Source organism: Mus pahari, chromosome 7 (assembly GCF_900095145.1).
Source record: "Mus pahari chromosome 7, PAHARI_EIJ_v1.1, whole genome shotgun sequence".
Classification (NCBI taxonomy): domain Eukaryota; kingdom Metazoa; phylum Chordata; class Mammalia; order Rodentia; family Muridae; genus Mus; species Mus pahari.
The window spans coordinates 62524946-62544945 of NC_034596.1; the positions used below are offsets into that span (position 1 = coordinate 62524946).

The 20000-nt window shown below is 35.8% G+C and overlaps 1 protein-coding gene across 1 annotated transcript in view; it reads right to left on the bottom strand.

Annotated features, from left to right (window-relative positions):
* Mdga2 (MAM domain containing glycosylphosphatidylinositol anchor 2) overlaps positions 1-20000 on the bottom strand; it is a 744628-nt gene that overhangs the window by 305989 nt on the left and 418639 nt on the right. The window contains exon 3 of the mRNA XM_021202038.1: positions 11836-12010. Coding sequence (XP_021057697.1) covers positions 11836-12010 — 175 coding nt within the window. The remainder of the gene's footprint in view (positions 1-11835; positions 12011-20000) is intronic.

Consider the following 20000-nt stretch of genomic DNA (forward strand, 5'->3'; position numbering starts at 1 on the left):
GTAAATAAAGAAAATATGTAATAAAAAATTGGAAAAAAAAAAGAAAGCAAAAATTAACTACAAAGGGAGTCTAGTGTAATTAGCAATATTATTGATGATTATAGTCCGGTTGACTAAAATAACTGATCAGAATAATATATTTGTATATTTCCACATGCTGGCTGGGATTTACTGAAGTGCCATAATTTAATACAGACTGGCCTTTTAATAACCTCTCATGCATTTTCTCCTTTGTCTATTACATAATCTAATACTTGTTCATCCTCTCAACTTTTATTGATTTTTTTTTTCCTGGAAGAGCAATCAGTGCTCTGTTGTTTTTGTTTTTGTTTTTTGTTTTTTTTAGATATTTTCTTCATTTACATTTCAAATGCTATCCCCAAAGCCCCCAATACNCTCCCCACTCTGCTCCCCAACCCACCCACTCCTGCTTCCTGGCTCTGGCATTCCCCTGTACTGGGCATATTATCTTCGCAAGACCAAGAGCCTCTCCTCACATTGATGGCCAACTAGGCCATCCTCTGCCACTTATGCAACTAGAGACACAGCTCTGGGGGCGGGGGGGGGGGTACTGGTTCGTTCATATTGTTGTTCCTCCTATAGGGTTACAGACCCCTTTAGCTCCTTGGGTACTTTTTCTAGCTCCTTCATTAGGGGCCCTGTGTTTCATCTAATAGATGACTGTGAGCATCCAGTTCTGTATTTGCCAGGCACTGGCATAGCCTCACAAGAGAGAGCTATATTAGGGTTCTGTCAGCAAAATCTTTCTGGCATATGCAATAATATCTGGGTTTGGTGGTTGTATATGGGATGGATCCCCAGGTGGGTCAGTCTCTGGATGGTCCTTCCTTCAGTCTCAATTAGAAAGGGCAATTTGCAAATTCATCTGGAATAACAAAAAACCTAGGATAGCAAAAACTATTCTCAATGATAAAAGAACTTCTGGTGGGATCACCATGCCTGACCTCAAGCTGTACTACAGAGCAATTGTGATAAAAACTGCATGGTACTGGTACAGCGACAGACTGGTTGATACATTTTTATTCCTGGTTTATAGACATGATTCTCACTACCAAGTTGAGGGGTTCCAATTCATCAATGCAGAATCTGTTTGAACCAGCTCTTTGTTCTCTTATTCCTGCCTCCAGACAGGGCTCTCAGCCCTTCCTACACTTGAAGCTTTCTAAAGATCCCATCTGGGTCTTACGATACCAGAATTCAATGTCTTCTCTTTCACTGCATTCCTCATATCTTCTTTTTTTTGTATTTCTCTTTCGTAAGTTGACTAAACCTTTAATTCTGTTTAACAAACTTCCCCTCCTCTAGATAAATGTTTTCTGTAACACAGCGTAGGGTCCTACTCTAAAGGACTTTCTTCAGATCTGTCACATAGTCCCTGCCTACCTTCTCAGCAAATACCTTTTCAGTTGCTTCATATACAGCAAAGCCCATTGATGTATCTGAATGCTAAGGTGCCTGCTGGCACACATTACCCATTTTTACTGATCAACTTAATCTTAGGCAGTAAAAAGCTACCTTTGCCTTTGGGTCTCAAATTCTTTTTCTATTCCTGCCACATTTCCAATCCTATTGATTATTGGTTCTGTCCCATAAGATTCATCTTGCTTCTCAATTTTATCATCTATATAGCTGTGCACATGGAACGAGCTATGAAAAAAAATCACGTTTTGCGATATATTTTCTGTAGTTTTGGCATATATTAAACACTAGGAGGCATTTTCTTAGTTAATGTTCATTTACTGTGAGGTTAGACCATGACCAAGGCAACTCTTATAAAAGAGATCATTTAGTTGGGACTTGATTACTGTTTCAGAGGGTTAGTCCATTGTCATCATGGTGGGATGCATGATGGCATGGAGGCAGATGTTTTAGGTGAGAGTTCTATATACAGGAATAAAGGCAGAAGACACTGTCCATGATTTGATCATTTGAAACGGCAAAGCCATCCCTCAGTGACACACTTCCTCCAAAAAAAACCCCACACCTACTCCAAAACGGCCACATCTCCTAATCTTTGTCAAGTAGTACCACCCCCTCATAACCAAGCATTCAAATATATGAGGCCATGGGGGCCATTCCTATTGAAACCATCACGAAAATGTTTTAATTCTATTAACAAGATTACTATAGTATAAACAGTGGTATATACAAGGTAAAGTAGTAAAGTACTTCACAGTTAAACATAAGAAAATGAGAGCAACAGAATTCTTCCCAGAGTGTTTTGCATCTGTTTTTCACATTTTCTTTAAGATAAATTTTATTATGACAGAGCCCTAACCACAGATCCATACCACTATGAACATTTTGGTGTATTTACAAAAATTAGAGAAGAAAATGATACCAGTTTTTTTTTGAGGCAAACACATCCATAATGCTCATTAAAGTAATTGTGTTGATTAGATAACACAAGACATAGATTAGACATCATTGCTATCCTTTATTAAAGAGTTTTGCAATTTGCCTGAAACCGTAAAGCTTGTAATACACGGATACCTTGATTAGATCATCTCATTGACACAATTTTTCTTAACCGTCTCTTCTCTGGAAATAATTCACCTAGTTTGCTGATTTATTTATATGAAGACTCTTTCCTGACACGCTAACCTCGGATTGGCATTGTTACACAGGGTATGGGGCAAATCACTGATTTTGAACTTTGAAAACTATAGCTATTTCTTGGAATTGAAATGTCACGAAAGAGAAGCCATAGATCTACAGAGGGAGGAGGACAAATTTTCAAATGTTCGTTCAGAAAGCAAGAAGACTAATTTACACAGCAGGACCAGGATGGGAAGGAACAGCAAGCTCATGCATAATGGCCAGACTACCTACAATATTAAATTAATTGAATTAAAAAATAAGGTGTCAAGTACATTTCTTTGAAGAGTAAGGAACTACAGAAGAATACATTTGTAAGATCTTTTATTAAGGTTATTCCAAACTCAAAGGGGAACCATAATTTCCCTTGTAACAGTGGTATTGGATAGACTGTAGAAGCAAAGGTTTGCTTGGTTGGGAACCTAATGATTTTAAACTAGATAGCATAATATCCATTGGATCAGAGAAGTTGCTGAAGGACAGCCTCCAGTAATAAATAAATAAATATGCATGCTAAATTTTGCTTTTACTTTACCTTTGGTGTAGCTAAGAAGTTGCTGGATCTTTAAATATGTAAAAGGAATCACATTAAGGACATATACTTGAAAATTTTAACCTATTTTGCAATTGCAAGTTTGTTTACATGTAATAGTCTTTCTATGTTTTATTTCTCTAGTAACGTGTGCATGCAACTCAGAATTGACAGTAGCAGATTTGGCCCTAGGGGCAGAGCTACATTCAGAGCACTCAGGAACTGATAGGAGACCAGAACACTGGATGCCAATCTGGAATCTCTGCCCGACTCAGCAGGAGCAGATGTTAGCCATTTAACCTTCAGCTAAAGAATCCCACAGAGCCTGGGATCTGTGATGTTAAAAGCCTGTTGATCAGTTTCATCTGATCAGATTTAACTGCTTAAAATTAACAGTAACATCCATTTTTAAAAATTAAGTAAGGACTTGGAACACCTTTTGGAAAAAATGGGCAAGGAACAAGAAGAAGAAGAACAAAAATAAACAGGCATAAGTGACGATAGCCTCCAATCTTTGTGGAAAATTTTACACTCTTCCAGTTAATACAGTTGTTCAGAATTCATTAGATCTTATCCACATAATAACATAGAAAATAAACACATAATAAAATTGTTCACTTCCCTATGTTCTTTAATATACTTAATAGGAATTAGCGTCAACTTTTATATAATTTCTGGGTTAGTACTTTCAATATTCAAATTACTTTTTTACACTCACTGAACTAAGTACTTTATGTGTGTATTTATCAAATTTTTAGCTCATTATAAACCTTCTTTAGGGGAAAGACATTGCAATTTGATTTTCTTTCTCAGCAAAGCATCTAGTAGAGGATTTATTTAAACACAGCAAGTCTTCAATAACATTGGCAATACAGAGATTCTAATTGGATGTGGCTTCCAGTGCCTCAGGTCGAAGTAGATCGTACAATATCTGGGATTTTTCAGAATGAAGTTGAGTCAGCAGAGAGCCTGAAGGCAGAGAGGTCAGGTGCAGAGCTCCAGAGAAAAATGCTAGCTGCCGTTCTGACTATTTATCCGTGGGGTTCTGGAAACAGTCAAGTTGCTGTTCTGTTAACACTTCTCCAGGGCCTACTTTTGACTTATAATGAATTGAATACAATCAGCTTCATTAAGAAAAGTCTCATCTGTTCTAAAAGTAACTCTACCTCCATGTCTTCTTTATAAAAAGCAAAAGAAATGTTTGACAATGGGATAGGAGGTAGCTCCCCTCACAGAACAAGGGCAAGCCCAGGCTGGATCATGAGCTGGTCACATGGAACACACAATCCCTCCTACCAAGGTGGGTAAAACTCAAGTTTAGCACATGGGGATGTGTACAAGGTGTAGACTCCATATAAGTTCAGTCAGTGACATTCAAATGACCATCTTCAATAAAGACGACCTCACTCTCTATTTTCTGTTCTCTGTAAGATCCACAAAAATCTTCTTTGGAGTCCCTCCCACTACTAAAAGTTCTCACTTTCTGCTAAGAAATCAATATTCCCTTCCTTATTCACATTGCTTGTGAAACTATGAACTCACAGCTCAGGGCAGTTTGATAGCTAATGAGACTCTGGGATTCTATCATTGCAAATTAAGCTCAGCAAAATCAGACTATGGCACTTAATCAACCCACTTTAAAATCATTACATGTTTGCTTGTTTGTCTATTTCTAAAGTCTTTTATTAAGATTTATAATGCTATTTAGGAATTATTTTAGTGCAAAAATTACCAGGAAATAACATTTATAAGAAAACTTTTTTTTTCCCCATTTGGCATACCTAAAATTGCAAAATCCTGTCTTGACTATTATTAATAGGGTGATTAGCACAAGATCTACCCATTTAATAGACACTGTAATTACCATATCAAACATTCTTCAGACTTTGTAAACATAGGGTTATTGTTTGGGAAGGGTGGGTAGTGTGCTTGATGGGATTGATCTGGGAAACGTGTTCCTCCTGACACTGGGATGCTTTCAGAATTCACATCAGTGATTCTAGTTCTTTTCTAAGGTTTTCTGTTCAAAAGTCGTGCTGAAGACCCCATGAAATTACTACTAACAGCAATTCATTGTCAACATTTTAACTGTATAAATTATAACTCTAACACAGGTAAATTTTGTTTGTATAGTTTATAATTATGCCACATGAATAAATTGATGGCATGCCTGCAACTCTTTTCTAACTAATTTCTTGCGTGTAAATGCAATAAATAATACACCTCATAGACATGGACAAAAAAAAAAAAAAAAAAAAAGCCTTGTTCTAAATGTAATGAAATACAACAATCTAACTAAGTGGAATTAGGGTGAAGGAGATATTTTTTGAAATAGAATGCTTGCAAATGTTTAATGAATATCGGGGAAAGATTTGTCTCATGTGTGAACAGTGTCTGTGCACATGAAAACTTATTAAGCTAATGCTTCCAAATTCAATTTCTTTTTGAAGTAAGAATATGTTTAATCAAACCCCAACCTTTCAAGTTGTATGACCTCTATTACACTGTGAGTACACAGGCATGGCTGAAAATAAGTTAAAGAATTAGGTGATCACATTCTTAGAAAACTGCTTAAATGGCCTCAAGATTCTTCAAGTGGCAAACGTATTTGGGGATGAGAACATGGAAGTCCAGAACTTCATGTTCTATGTGGACTGAATCCCTTCATTCTCCATATAGAATGTGGGGGTAAAATGACTAACAATTGCTTTTATAACAAAGAAAACAACATCAGAGTAGAGAGAATGCTAGGTATCAGTAATTCTGCAGTCATGATTCTATAGTTTCTTATTCTACAGTATTCAGCAGATCATCATTCATTAGGTATAAGGCATTCTCAGTCATAGGTCAACAAAATTTATCATCATGTATTTCAAATTAATCTCTCATTCCTTCTACAGCTCAAAATGATAATCAGTAGTCTTCTAAACACTGCTCTGTAATTCTCTATCTTATGTCTCTAATCAAAACTTTCATCCATTAAATAATATGTTTGACCTCTTTTACTTCCTTAAGCCTTTGTTAGGTCAGGAAGTGTGAAGGCTGATATTTTATCTATTTGTTGGCTAACATGCAGCTTGTCATACTTTCATGGATGCCTATAGACAAGGGTCTCCTGGAGCACAGAGCAAAGCCATGGTTAATAATGTCTTAGGTAGAAATAGCAGCTTCATGCTTTCAAAGGCTATCATTCCGTCAACTTCTGTGAGGGCAAGATGGGGCAACTCAAGTGTGTGCTCCTTAACAACAGAACTTTTATAACTCAGTCAAGAAACACTGAGCTATGGAAATTGCTTATTTTATTAAAACCCTGAATGAAACTGGCCTTCTCTTTCCCTTTACGTAGACATTACCTTGATGATCCTGTTTGAAAACAGAATTGCCCTCGCCTTTTAGTAAAAGCAATGTCTCTATTATGCAAGGCTGTGTGCTACATAAACACCAGTAAAAGAGATTTCAGAACTCAAAGTGTTCTAAAACTTGCAGAAATGTCTGGAAGCAACTGCTCTTAAACTACTTCTTTCATACTAAGCAACCTTTTACTTTTCGAAATCAATTTTCTGTGACACTGGCACACTATTTAATGTTGTGAGGATTGATTTATTTTTATACTTTTTACTTAGCTGCTATAAACAGCTTAAATAAATCCATATACCTTTTTTCTCTTTAAGTTGATAAAAGTCACTGGAAATGCAGCATAATTAAGAAATACTTTTTTAGCCTTTAGAATCTAATGATATTATTCGGTGAGTTGCACAATATAACAAAATACTATTTCAAATATTTAAAAAATATTGCATCAAAACAACATATAAACAAATAATAGTAATATGGTTCACTCTCTAAGAGTTTATTTTTAAAAGTTAGGAAAATTGTTAATTATCAGAATTTGTTACCAACAGTTCTTAAGCTGTTGTCTGTGTTTTACGTATAGTGTAAATTCTAATTTTAAGGATCAAATACCAACAATCCTAACCAATTATTAAAAGTGTCAGAAGAAACACACTCTTTAGTTTACAGAATGTTTTCTGATGGAGATTTGTGATACATTAGGTTGGAATTACAGGAGTACCAGGGATCTACAAGGTTAAATATTGATGCCCAAGTTTTGTAAAATAAAAATGTATAATTCAGTTTCAATCTAAATAATGGTATCTGAAACAAGTGACTGGGGATTTCACATGCTTAGATGTGTTCTATACTAACACATTCTATTCACATTTGATTTTGCTGCAGTGTTCTCCACTGGTTGTATAGTTTTCTTCTTCTCCTTTAACATTGGTTTATATTACGTTCCCTGGAAAAGAATTCTTTTGTTCCCATACACCAGTTCTCTCCGATTCCCCACATATTTACATCACACTTTGTTAGATCAGGTGCTGGTGTTGTTGTATCTTTGCAAGCATTCTTCACTGTTGAACCTTGCAGCATATTTTGATTGCATTTCTTCCCGTACAGCTTGTTAGTGCCTTCTGTTAACATCTTGTATGTTTCTTATAGCCTATTTTGTTTGTACTATGATTATTACTTTTTAAGCTTACAACGAGAAGTGCAAAATCATTTTGAAAGCATCAAGTAAGCTACTTGTTATGATTTGAATGTAAAGCCTGTGCCCAGACGCTTGTTACTGAAGGATTTGTGGGTAGCTAGCAGTGTTATGTGAAAACTTTAGGAGGCAGTTTGCATTGACATATGCAGGACACTCAAATGAGTTCCATGGCTATCTTGTTACAGGCCGCTTCTTTTTTCTTGTGCCAGTGACCACATTTAAGATAATCTCAGAGAGACCAGAATGTGTTTATGTCACATTAACAAATGTAAACATAGCACTTCCTCTGGGGTTAATTTGACCAAGATCAAGTCTAAATTTGACTTCTCCACTTCTCTACTTATAACTTCAGCCTGTCTGTAGCCTTTTGGTTATGTATGTCTATTTGGTGTCTGAGAGTCTGCATGTCCTCTGTCTGAGATATATTGTCTATATCTGTCCTGTTCCTTTAACAGAGTTTTACAAGGGAGGAAATCCTTATCTGAACTGATCCAAAGTAGCAAAAACACAGTGCAAACAGACATTATCATGATATATCCATTTTGTTCATGTTAACAGTGGGTATTTATTATATAAGGTTTTTGTCAACCTTTTGGCTACTTTCAGCAACACACAAACACACACATATACTACTATGGGTTAAGGGATAAAAGACTACATAAGTTAAAATTAAAGTTATACAATAACTTAGGTTGTAAAAACTATATGGTCTCGTAGAGATACAGTGTCAAAGGCAATTAATAAAGGAAAGAATTTAGTTAGGAATTAGGGGTTGCTCCCACTTTCAGAGAGATATCCATTACTATTATGGCAGGAGCAAGTCAGCAAGCAGGAAGGTCTGGCACTAGGGCAGTGTTTGAGAGGCTACTACATCCTACCCTTACAAGTTAGAAATAGAAAATAAGAGAGTAAACCTTGGGTATGTTTTTGAAACCTCGAAGACCATCCTCTGTGACACAGCTCTTCTAAGGCCACACCTCATAATCCTTCCTACAACAGTTCCACCAACTATGGATATGGCATGCAAATATATGAGTCTATGTTGGCCATTCTCATTCAAACTCTCACCTAGAGGAAATTAAAGGTATTAGAGTGCTGCTGTTTTAAAGGTTGGTTAAGCTCAAAGAGGTTGAGCATACTGTAGGTAGCATGCTAAATCTTAAGTGATGTCAAGGCATATTATTAACTTTGCTGTGAGGTCCAGAAAATATTCAGTGTCTTTGAGTATAAGAGAGATTTCTGTAGAAGACTGTCACTACACTCTGGGTTTTTGCTTGTTTGTTGCTCTAAGGGGAATCATCTACTCTATTATACACAGGGACACCATAATGGTATCCAAAGTAGCCCCCAAAGGCCAACCAACCAGGAGCTGAAACGTCTAAAGATATAAGTACCATTGCTCAGTTAAATTGTTTATGTCAGGAACTTTGTTACAGTGTGAAAAGTTTCCACATCATTGATAAGTTAGTCATGTATTTATCAAGAGTGATGGAATGTGTTATGAATTATAAAGATTCATGTAGGAAATGGAAATGCATGAGCCTAAATACTCTGGCTTTTAGCTAAACTTATTTTGAGAACACATTTTTCAAATAGGTTAGTTATCTTTACTGTGATACATTTTTATCACTCAAAGCTCTTTAAATATGCTACAAAGGAGAAATTTATTCATAGCCTTATGAATAGGAATAGTTAGGGAAACAATTATTACACTATAAATTTATCATGAGTGTATTACCTGGGAAATTCTTCCCAATGTAATGTTACATTTGTTCATGGAATCCAATGTTTAATGCTATTTTCTCAAATTTAGATGACTCTCTCATTGATTCTCTATCAGGGATGCACAGGAAAAATATAACTTAAGTATGGCACATATGCAGTAACATTTCATCCATATCACATAGAAGAGATGTTTGTGAAGCTCATATTATATCTAAAACCCCCAAAGGGAAGTCAAGATGAAGAAGGTAACATGGCTCCATGAGGTTGGTGTGCATTTTCATGACCTGGGAGCTGAAAAGGCAGAACCATCTTCCTGGGAAGTTATGACAAGGCAGAACCATCTTCCTGGGAAGTTATGACAAGGCAGAACCATCTTCCTGGGAAGTTATGCAGTTTCAACTACTTAGCTATGATCAGACTGAGCACCAAGGTACGAGGTAGTAACAGTGAATGGCCCTGAAAGGCTTATTCATAGAAGAAAGGCCGTTTAAAGTTCCTCAAATATGATTTCTTTCTTTGTGTATGAGGTTTTATGCCTGCAAGGCAATATTTTATTGCCACCAAGTCTATATGTTAGCAATGTAGTCAGAAACTCTTATTCAAAACTGGTTGCTACTGGGCTTTACAAGTTTTAGCATTTCATGTAGAAAAAGCCAGTACCTCCACTGTATGATACATGAAACACCCAGCAGGGCTGATGCCTATAGTCTCATCAAACAAACTTCATGAACAAGATGTGCTTGTCTATACAAAATAAAATAAATAAAGAGAATGTTAAAATTTAAATTTCCTATTCAAGGAGTTTCCTGTCACATTTTGCTACCAACCTACTTTGTATAAAGCTCCTAAGCATTACCAAAATAAAGTAAGGCAAATCAAAAAGAACCATGTATTCACTTCTAGAACATTTTAGATGTATGCATTGTTTTCAAGATACTAGAGATTTGTATTTAAATTTTATGACCTGCCATATTAGGAAATAGGAGAATATTTAATTAAATGGTGTTTAATAACTAAATCGCACAGTATTAAATTCATTTAAATGAAATTTAATTTAATTTGCAATTATATCCAAACTTCATAGAACGCATTGGAGGTTTGGTGCTTGACCTTGGATGGAAAGCATGCAGGCATGGCAGACCTGAGTACACAGAAGATAGGCGTGCTAGACAGGTTGAGCTTGGCAATATCATTTCAATGGATGTATTGGGGTTAGGAGATCCTGGCAGAATGGAAAACAGGCTTGTGTCATAAATAAGAGGCCAATGAGCATTTATCTGTGGAAGATGAATCACGAATGCTGCTGTCACTACTTCCTTCCTTATTGTCTCCATAAATAAATGAGGCCAGCATAGGCTCCATGAATAGACCATTGATAATTTCTAGCCTCACTCTAACTATGCAACACCTGCACAGTTGAAAGAACAGGAAAGGGGAGGGGGGGAGAAAGCAGGCTGGAAAACAGGAACTCCTCAATTGTTATTATGTCTGAGTTACTTTAAGGGGAGAAAAATGCATTCTAATATTAGAGACTTAAAAATAAGTGCGATTTCTTGTGAAAACAACGGGAGTGCCAGATGAACCCAAGTAAAAGACTAAACCAAATGCAGGCACTTCGATTCTCTGTTGGGCAAAGAAGGAAAGAGAGCAGAGGACTCTAAATAAGTTGTAAGGAAGAAAAATGTGACAGAAGGAAACATATTAAGCTGCAATCTCCAGAAGGCACTGTGCACTGAGGGTCAGCGATGGTCACTTCACACAGGGATGCATATAACTGTGCTCACATACAAAATGTGCATAAAAATGAGTGCTTTACTTTGTACACAAGAAAAATGAACCAACCAGTCAGTATATTATGGCAAGATCTCCTCTTCCTAACCTTCATTATGATGTAGTTGTGCATGTATATAGTTACATGTACACATAAAAAGTATATATGTATGTGTGTATACACCTAATACAAAAAAGCTACGGGTGTTACTGGTATATGCACCATCTTATTAATGTGATACTACAAACCCTCTACTGTATCTTTTTATATCATAAAATTATGAAAATCTGAAGTGAAATTCCTTTTCTCAAAATGTCTTAGAGCAAGTTAGGAAATAGTTCAGTTGATGAATGGTTTTCTGGACAAGCTCAGGGCCTCGGAACCCATGAGAAAATGTCAGGTATGGCAGCACACACTTGTAGTTTGAACCCGAAGAAAAATACTCAAAGTCGAGCTCTGATCTCTCTCTATCCCTATCCATGTGCAGTGTACAGTAGAAAAAGACATTTCGTGAAGCACTATCACTAACCTGTAAAATCTTCGGTCACAACGAAACAAATGATATTTATGTTTTCAGAAAAGCATAGTTAAGCATGGAAATAAATTAGTGGGCATAATAGTTGGCCAAAGTTTACTTACAGTACACATCCACTCGGATCGACTTTATTGCTGGTGACCCCAAGCCATTTTCTGCTTTACAGTAATATCGGCCTCCTTGGTGTCTTTGAATGTTTGTAATCCTCAACGTCTCGTTGAAGACACTTGAGTCTTGGAATCTGTCAGAAGCGCTTCCTGCTGTTTTGGTCCACCTGATCTGAGCAAGCACCAACAAAGATTGTTACTTTAGGTTGGTTTTCCCCAATCAAGCAGCAGTTAGTCATCTGAAGAGATGCCCTGTAGAGCCACTGTGCCCCTTTCCCATCATGTTTGTGGAAAATTAAAATATGTGTACCCAATTGAATTCCAAAATTGCAAGCACCAATGTCTTCACTTTAGAGTACACATCATTTGGATTCAGCTGCATGAAATTTATCAATAGTCCAATCAGGTTGAAAACAAAACATAGTAGAAACAAGCTCCAGTTTCTGTGTCTACTGCGCATCTCAATTTTTCTCATACATTTCTGAACTTTGGTAAGTACTTTGTATTATTTAGAAGAAATAGACTCTCATTTCATTTTGGACATGCTTCATTATTTTATTTAGAAATCTTGTTGGTTTAGATAATGTAGGCATATTACCATAATGGCTTATTGAGATTATGTATAATTTTATACACCTGGTTTTTAAAAGAGTTTTTTTTTTTTTATTTAATGGCTTTGCTTTAATAAGCCTACAAATGATTCGCTATTTTGAAAATTGGAATTCACTTTACATCAATAATTATTTTCAAAAATGTGTAAACTTTTTCAAGGAGTGCAATCCTATTAAACTGTCAAAACAATTTGAATATCTAAAACCATCCATTATAAACAATACCATTCTTTTAAACACAGCTGTGTGCAACAGATTTTGTGTTTGCTAGCAATTACTACTGGTATTCAACTTAAATTTTGTGTGTTTTCATATATAAAACCTGAACAAAGCCACATGCTGATATTGTATAGTGTTACAACTTAGAAAATGAAAACTTCTAGTTTCTGATTTTCTCTTTGCCTTTCCTGTGTATATATTATAAAATATTATTTAGGGTTTGAAACAACCAAGGGAAATACTCTGCTTAAATGTGTAAAGTGATATATGTGTTGAAACATGGAGAAGCTGAAATAGGAGTTTTCAAGCTTGAAGCCATATAACGCTACTCATAGTAATATTACCTCCACACACTATAAACTTAATTTATAATGTAATGGTATTAAGCTGTCTTTAAAAAGATTTTCATATATAAAATAGCAGGATAAGCATAATCATGTTTATTCTGTACTGTAAATACAACAACAATTTACCTAGAATCACTAAAATACAAGAAATACTGGATATTTATTAAATTCTTTGTGTATGTATGGAAAACTTCAGAAAGCAAATGTACAACTCACAGCCAAGCAGTTTACTAGTTATCTTATCTGAACAAACTGTAAGGATCATGATAGTTCTGAGTTATCTAGCATTTTGCTTTCATTTATTTTTTTATATCTACACTTAAAATATAAAAAAAGTTAAAGAACTTACCAAGGTTTTTTCCTCATTTGTTAATTATGTGGTTAATATACATAATTTCTTTAGACAAAATTGTTTTAGTATTATGCATGTTTAAAGAGAGATGAAGAAGTATGTGTGAGAGACCAGGGTAAGGAGTGGGTGAAGAGCAGGAGAGAGAACCAGTCAAGATAAGACAATCAAGAAACAGTTGTTGTAACCACAAAACACTGAGACATTTTAAAAAGGTTTTGAAGATCCTAAATTATTTTATTCTTTTTTATTTACTTGGTTATTTATGATGATTCTTTATAAGTTAGGTTTTAAAACTAAAATTACATTATTCTTCTTCCTTCCTTCAGCTCCCTCCCAATGACAACACCCTGCAAGTTCTCCTTACTTTCAAGTTGATAGCCTATTTTTCTTTATTATTGTACAAAAATACATAGCTAGGTACATACCAACATGCATACATACATACATACATACATACATACATACATAAATACATGCATATATATGTGTGGGCACCTCTCTCTCTGTGTCTCTCTCTGTCTCTCTCTCTCTGTCTCTCTCTGTCTCTCTCTCTCTGTCTCTCTCTGTCTCTGTCCCTTTCTCTCTGTCTCTCTGTCTCTCTCTCTGTCTGTCTCTCTCTCTCTCTGTGTATGTGTGTGTTGTGGTGTGTGTTTGTGTGTGTGTGTGTGTGTGTGTACCCGCTCAATGCAAATTGATACAAGTTTTTGATTTCATCTCACTCTAGTTAGAATGACTAAGATCAACAAGTCTCCTGACAACAACCGGTGTTAACTGTGATGTTATAAAGAAAGAGAAGCACTCTTTCAGTTTGGCACAGAGAAAATTGTAGCAGCCACTCCTGTATCAAGTGTGGAGGATTCTCAAGAAGCTAAAAAGAAATCTACTACATGCTGCACTCATTGACATATGCCCAAAGGACTCAAGATCATGCTCCACAGACATTGCTTAACAGTGTTCATAACCCTGAATTTGCAAGAGATGGGAAATATAAAGAACCTAAATGTGCTTCAACAGATGAAGAGATAATAAAAATGTGGTAGTCACAGAAAAATATTTTTAAACTGCAATTATTTATACATTTATTCTTCAAAAACAGATATTGATAATCTATACACTATCTGTTTTAGACCTATTGTTAAAGCTATGCCATGTTGATAAATAATCAGAAAATTACATTTTCTAAGACAAACGAGTGACATGTTTTATGGTGGTGTGATTGTCTTTCGTATCAGTTTAGTGGTGCCACATCATCTTATATCAGCTCCTGCACATGGTCTATTCAAGGGTTTTTTTGTTTGTTCGTTTGTTTTTTTGCAAATATACAAAGAAAATCTGAATCCACACTTATATTTAGTCAGAAAGGCATGCCTATTCAAAAGTCTTTTCAGAAAATCATGCTTCATCCATACTAAAACTCCACAAGTGGTAGGTTTTCAACATTTTTGCACAGTATAATCTAAAACCACATGGAAAGACGTTCTCTACTCCATTATATGAAGACCCATCAATTACTTTTGCTTTTTGAAAGAAACTTTCATGCTGCATTATATTTTTAACATTGTACATTAGTCATCTGGAAGATACCCACTGAGCTTCAAGGGTCTAAAAAGGGGTCTATTACCAGATTTCACCATTGTAAGATGCGGTTGAAACCACATATAATAGTTCCCTCACCAGTCTCATCATTAGAGCCTTTAAATGTTGGAAAGTCATTATATTATCTCTCTCAAATTATCATCCTTCTCTTATAACCACAATATTATTTACATTATATAGTATAAAATCACAATATATTATATAACCTTATATTATATTATATACATCTCATACACACACACACACACACATATATATATATATATATATATAATTTACATCAATCAATCTATCTATCTATCTATCTATCTATCTATCTGTCTACCAATCTATCTATCTTTTAGAGGAAATGGGGAACAGTGATTACATTCATATAAATTGTTTAGAAAATACACAAGTCTGAGTCACCACATTTTTAAGTGTAAACATCCTTTTAAATAAAATGTTGAGGAAAATCAGGTGGCTAGAACATCAAAACCACAATCATATGAATGTCTTTATTTTAGAGTACCAGTTAGTTTTTGCCAGCAGTAAGCTTTTTTTTTTTTTTTTTTTTTTTTTTAGGACATTATCTACTTTGTCACTCAAAAACATTACAGCTTTGTGGTAAGCATGTGGTAGTCAGGGATAAAGGCTTGTATTAAGTTGATAGCAGTGCTTTTCTTTTGCTTGAGTGACACTGGCTCACCAGTTGCTTTGCACCATCATTGCAAAAATGTCATTTTTCCTTGTAATCACCATAAGGATCACAAGTCACCCCCAGAGAGATGTGTAGCCACCAACTTGAAAACGCTTTCTGTTAAAAGTACAGAGATAACCACACAAACAGGAGATATAGGACATCACACAGGTGACACTTTAAAGAAAAAGAGTGAGGATTGTTTACAAAAAGTGTGGAAACAGAGGTATGTGTATGTAGAAGGAGGAATGAGCTGTTTCTATAAGTGGCCACTTATGCTAAGATAAATTCTAGGTCCACTGGAGGTTTAAATGTAGAAAATCGATGTCTTAATAGTCCTTAAGATCAAATGGTCTGTTGCAATGTTGTAGTTTCCAGGACTTAATCTAAGATGCTCCCACATCTTAAAGAGCAATTCAATGAATATACCAATCATTTTAGTCATGTAGATCAGAATATATCACAAAGAATGTCAGAACTCATGGACAGCATTTAATCATGTACACTATTTTTACATATATATCATTTATAGTGTAGTAAGTGAATAAAAATAGCAAGATTAGAAAGTTGGGGCTTAAGGAGGGAACAAAATGAACATGAGGCAGGTGAGAATTTTCTTAGCATTTTCATCTGAAGTATATTAATAAAAGACAGAGGAAATAAAGTTTGTCTCCCAGTCAAAATGATGATAACCTAGTAGGACTTCAAGAATAAAATGGCAAAAATTCTTTTCATAAAACCTTATGAACAATGGAATAGATGCAAATATTCTAACTTTAACTTAGTAATTGTCTAACTACAACTTATATTATTGTTCTTTTTGTGTAAGAATGGATAAAATCTCCTGGAAAGATACAAAAAAAAAAAAAATCCTGAGAAAGTAGGTCAATTGTGGAGTGCTTGTTTAATATGCTTCAGGTGATGTGTTCCATTTACAGAATCAGCAAGGGAGCAATCATGTGTAGGACTGGCATCATAGCCAACTAAGGGCCACTGAAGTCAAGAATTTAGAAGATGAACCTACTACCACTACATTATGAAATTGGCATCCCTCCAAAGGCTGTTCAAAGTATTTGTCCCTTTACCCACAGATAAGTGTAGTCCTCACCACTCAATAATGAAATGTCTCTTTTCCACAGATAAAGACCATTACGGAAAACCACACCAACTACAACAGAGTTACAGAGCCTAATTCCCACTGACACATCTGCAACATGACTTCTGAACCTAAGACTCTGGACTCATCAGAAAGATTTCAAAAGTCAAAGGAATATGGCGTTTGCTGTGAAATTTTCTCCAAGAAATGTCAGAAGCCACACCTACAAAGTCTCTCTAGAATGGCTACAAAAACATGACCTGAACAACGAGGACGCCTATAGATGTGTTACTATAGATAGGGAAAGCTCATGAAACCTCAGCCCTAGGGAAAGAACTACAAGCAACTAAGGCAAGCAGAGACTGGAAGCAATAGTCTCCTCAATGGATGAGCACAGAAACTTGTTATCTGATGCCCAGAAAGCATGTTTATAAGTATGTAGTGTGTGTGTGTGTGTGTGTGTGTGTGTGTGTGTGTGTGTGTGCGTGTGCGTGTGAGTGCATTGCATGTCAGTGTATTCTTGCTTTTCTATTATAATAATTCTAAACTAGAATTATATAAATCAATATTATATATTTTATGGGCCTCTCCCCTAATTTTGCTCTTAATGAATCCTGTATATTGAAAAACAGGCTATCTCTTTTGCACAAGTTTGGTGTTAGTCCACTCGACACAAGTCTCAGTTTTGGGAAGTCTTGGAGGTGAGTTTTCTTGTGACTCTCCTGGGAACTGGCTTTGGCTTTTGGTCACACATAAACAAAAAGAAGAGCAATGCAACAAGGCTAACTTTCTCCCTGTACTAGGACTCTAAGCATTCTATTCCTGATCGGCAAAGATCCAAAGTAATAGAGATGTGTTTCCTCTGATTTACAATGAGTTTGCCTCCCATAAAAAAAATCAGCTCTTGTTCCAAGTAAAAAGGCATCAGAGGCAAAGGGATCTCTGTGTCTTTGGGACTAATCTGGCCTACAGAGCAAGTTCTGGGAAATCCAGGGTTCCACAGAGAAACCCTGTCTTAAACAAAACAAAGACCCAATAACAACAACAAGCACAACAAAATGGTAGATGACAAAAAATAATGAATATTTCTCTGTTAATTTGTTTGACCTTTAGTTCTGTTGTATAACTTCCTTGAATCTGATAATTAGAGAATTCTGTTTTACCAAAGAGCATACACGGGCTGGTCTGTGGACCCCAGAACATATATAGCAGTAGACTGCCTTGTCTGTACTCACAGGGAGAGGATATACCTGGTCCTGTAGAGACTCGGTGCCCCAGGGAAGGGGGATGCTGGGGGGCTGAGGTGGGGGTGGCTGGGTGGGTGAGAGGTGTGGGAGGGAGTGGGGAGCACTTCTCAGAGGCAAAGGGGTGGGGAATGGGATGAAGAACTATTGGGGGGAACAAGGAAGGTGGGCAACATTTGGGATGTAAATAAATAAAACAATTGAATTTTTTAAAAACTAAGTTCCTGTACTTTTGAGATTATAATATGATTACATAATTTCCCCTTTTGCTTCCCTCCCTTCAAATCCTCATTTTCACTTCTTTGCCCCATTTCAAATTTATGGCCAAGTTATTTCAAAATTATGGCTTCTCTTTTCCTTTAATTGTTTTATATATATATATCCAGATCTTTTGGGTTTAGACTCCATCTTAGAGAACCTGGCCTAAATCTAATCTTGAGTTAACTAACAGACTGATCCCAGAAACATTTTCCTGTTTGCCCCCCCTCCCACATACACACACTTCCCCTCAACAAGACCTGTTTCTAGCACCAGTTTCCAGGTTATTTCCCAACAAATGTGCACCTCCAGACCCCTGGCACTCCACTTCCTAACAGCCACCAATCAGGAGGAGAGCAGAAGGTAAGTTTATGGTTTGGCTCCCAGCATCAGCCAGTTATACTAAAGGCCATAATGGCCCCCGAATCAGATGCATACCAGGCTAGATAACCTCTTCTTGCATCTATAAATGCTTGCCCGAACTAAGCTTAGGGCTGCCCCCTCCAGTTCTCTTGCTTCAGAGATAATGTTGTAGCCTAACCTCCAGCTTGAATAGAGACCCTAATGCAATTGCATCAGATTCAGCTCATTGATAGACTTTGGGGTTCATGAACATTTCTTGACACAACATAGTAGTTTTTTAAGCTAACATTTACTATTTAAAAGTTTTGTATTTGTATTTTTCATTTACACAATGTTTTATATGCTACATTTACATATATACACATATATATTTATATATATATATATATATATGAATGCTATATCATACACTCCATGTATATGAAAATAATAAAAGGTTGGAAACCAATACTGGAAATGAAGGCATGGATGAAACAGTCAGAGAAATATGTAAACTGAATCACTCATGTTTAACACTAAAAGATAAAGAAAGCCACTATTCAGGAACCTGAAGATCAGGATAGACACTGAACAAAGGTTTAAAACACAAGAAATCAAGAAATGCAGTTTTAGTGAGAAATTCAATCAGTCTCTTAGAAAATAGGAATTTAGATAACATTTGGAAAATAGTGAGCATATAAGAAAGTATAGAAAGTATACAAACTATTCCACACACAGACTTTTTCTTCTGCTTTTAAATTCTTTCTAAATTTATCATATAACCAAGAAGAAACGAAATCTTTATCAAGTCTTTTGAGGAGTGATAGAGCAGATAACTGGATTTAATTCAATGTGGTTATAAATATGTTTTTTAAAAGATCCACTTATTTATTATGTATATAGCATTCTGCCTGCATGGATGCCTCCAGGTCAGAACAGTGCACCAGAGATCATTATATATGGTTATCAATCACCATGTGATTGCTGAAAACTGAACTCAGAACCTTTGGAAAAGCAGTTAGTGCTCTTAAACTCTCAGCCCCTGGTTATAAATATGTTTGAAGGGGTGACCAGTAGATGAAACACAACCATGGTTTAAAGGCAAAATTTAAGCAGAAAGTCCTTATGGTGACATCAACAGATAGAAAGCTAATTTTGGACAAGAACCTATTACTGAGTTTAAGCAGTCCACAGAGGAAAGTAGAAAATAAACAGCTATATATATGAAGAGATAAATGAATGAACAAATAGCACTTCTCTTCTAAATAACTGAATGTTCAACAATAGAAATAGGATTGATTGTTATTTTCATTTTTCTCCCGGAGTTTCCTGTATGATAAGATGCCATAGAAAAGATGGTGAGCTGGGCAATGGTGGTGCATGTCTTTAATCCCAGCACTTGGGAGGCAGAGGCAGGC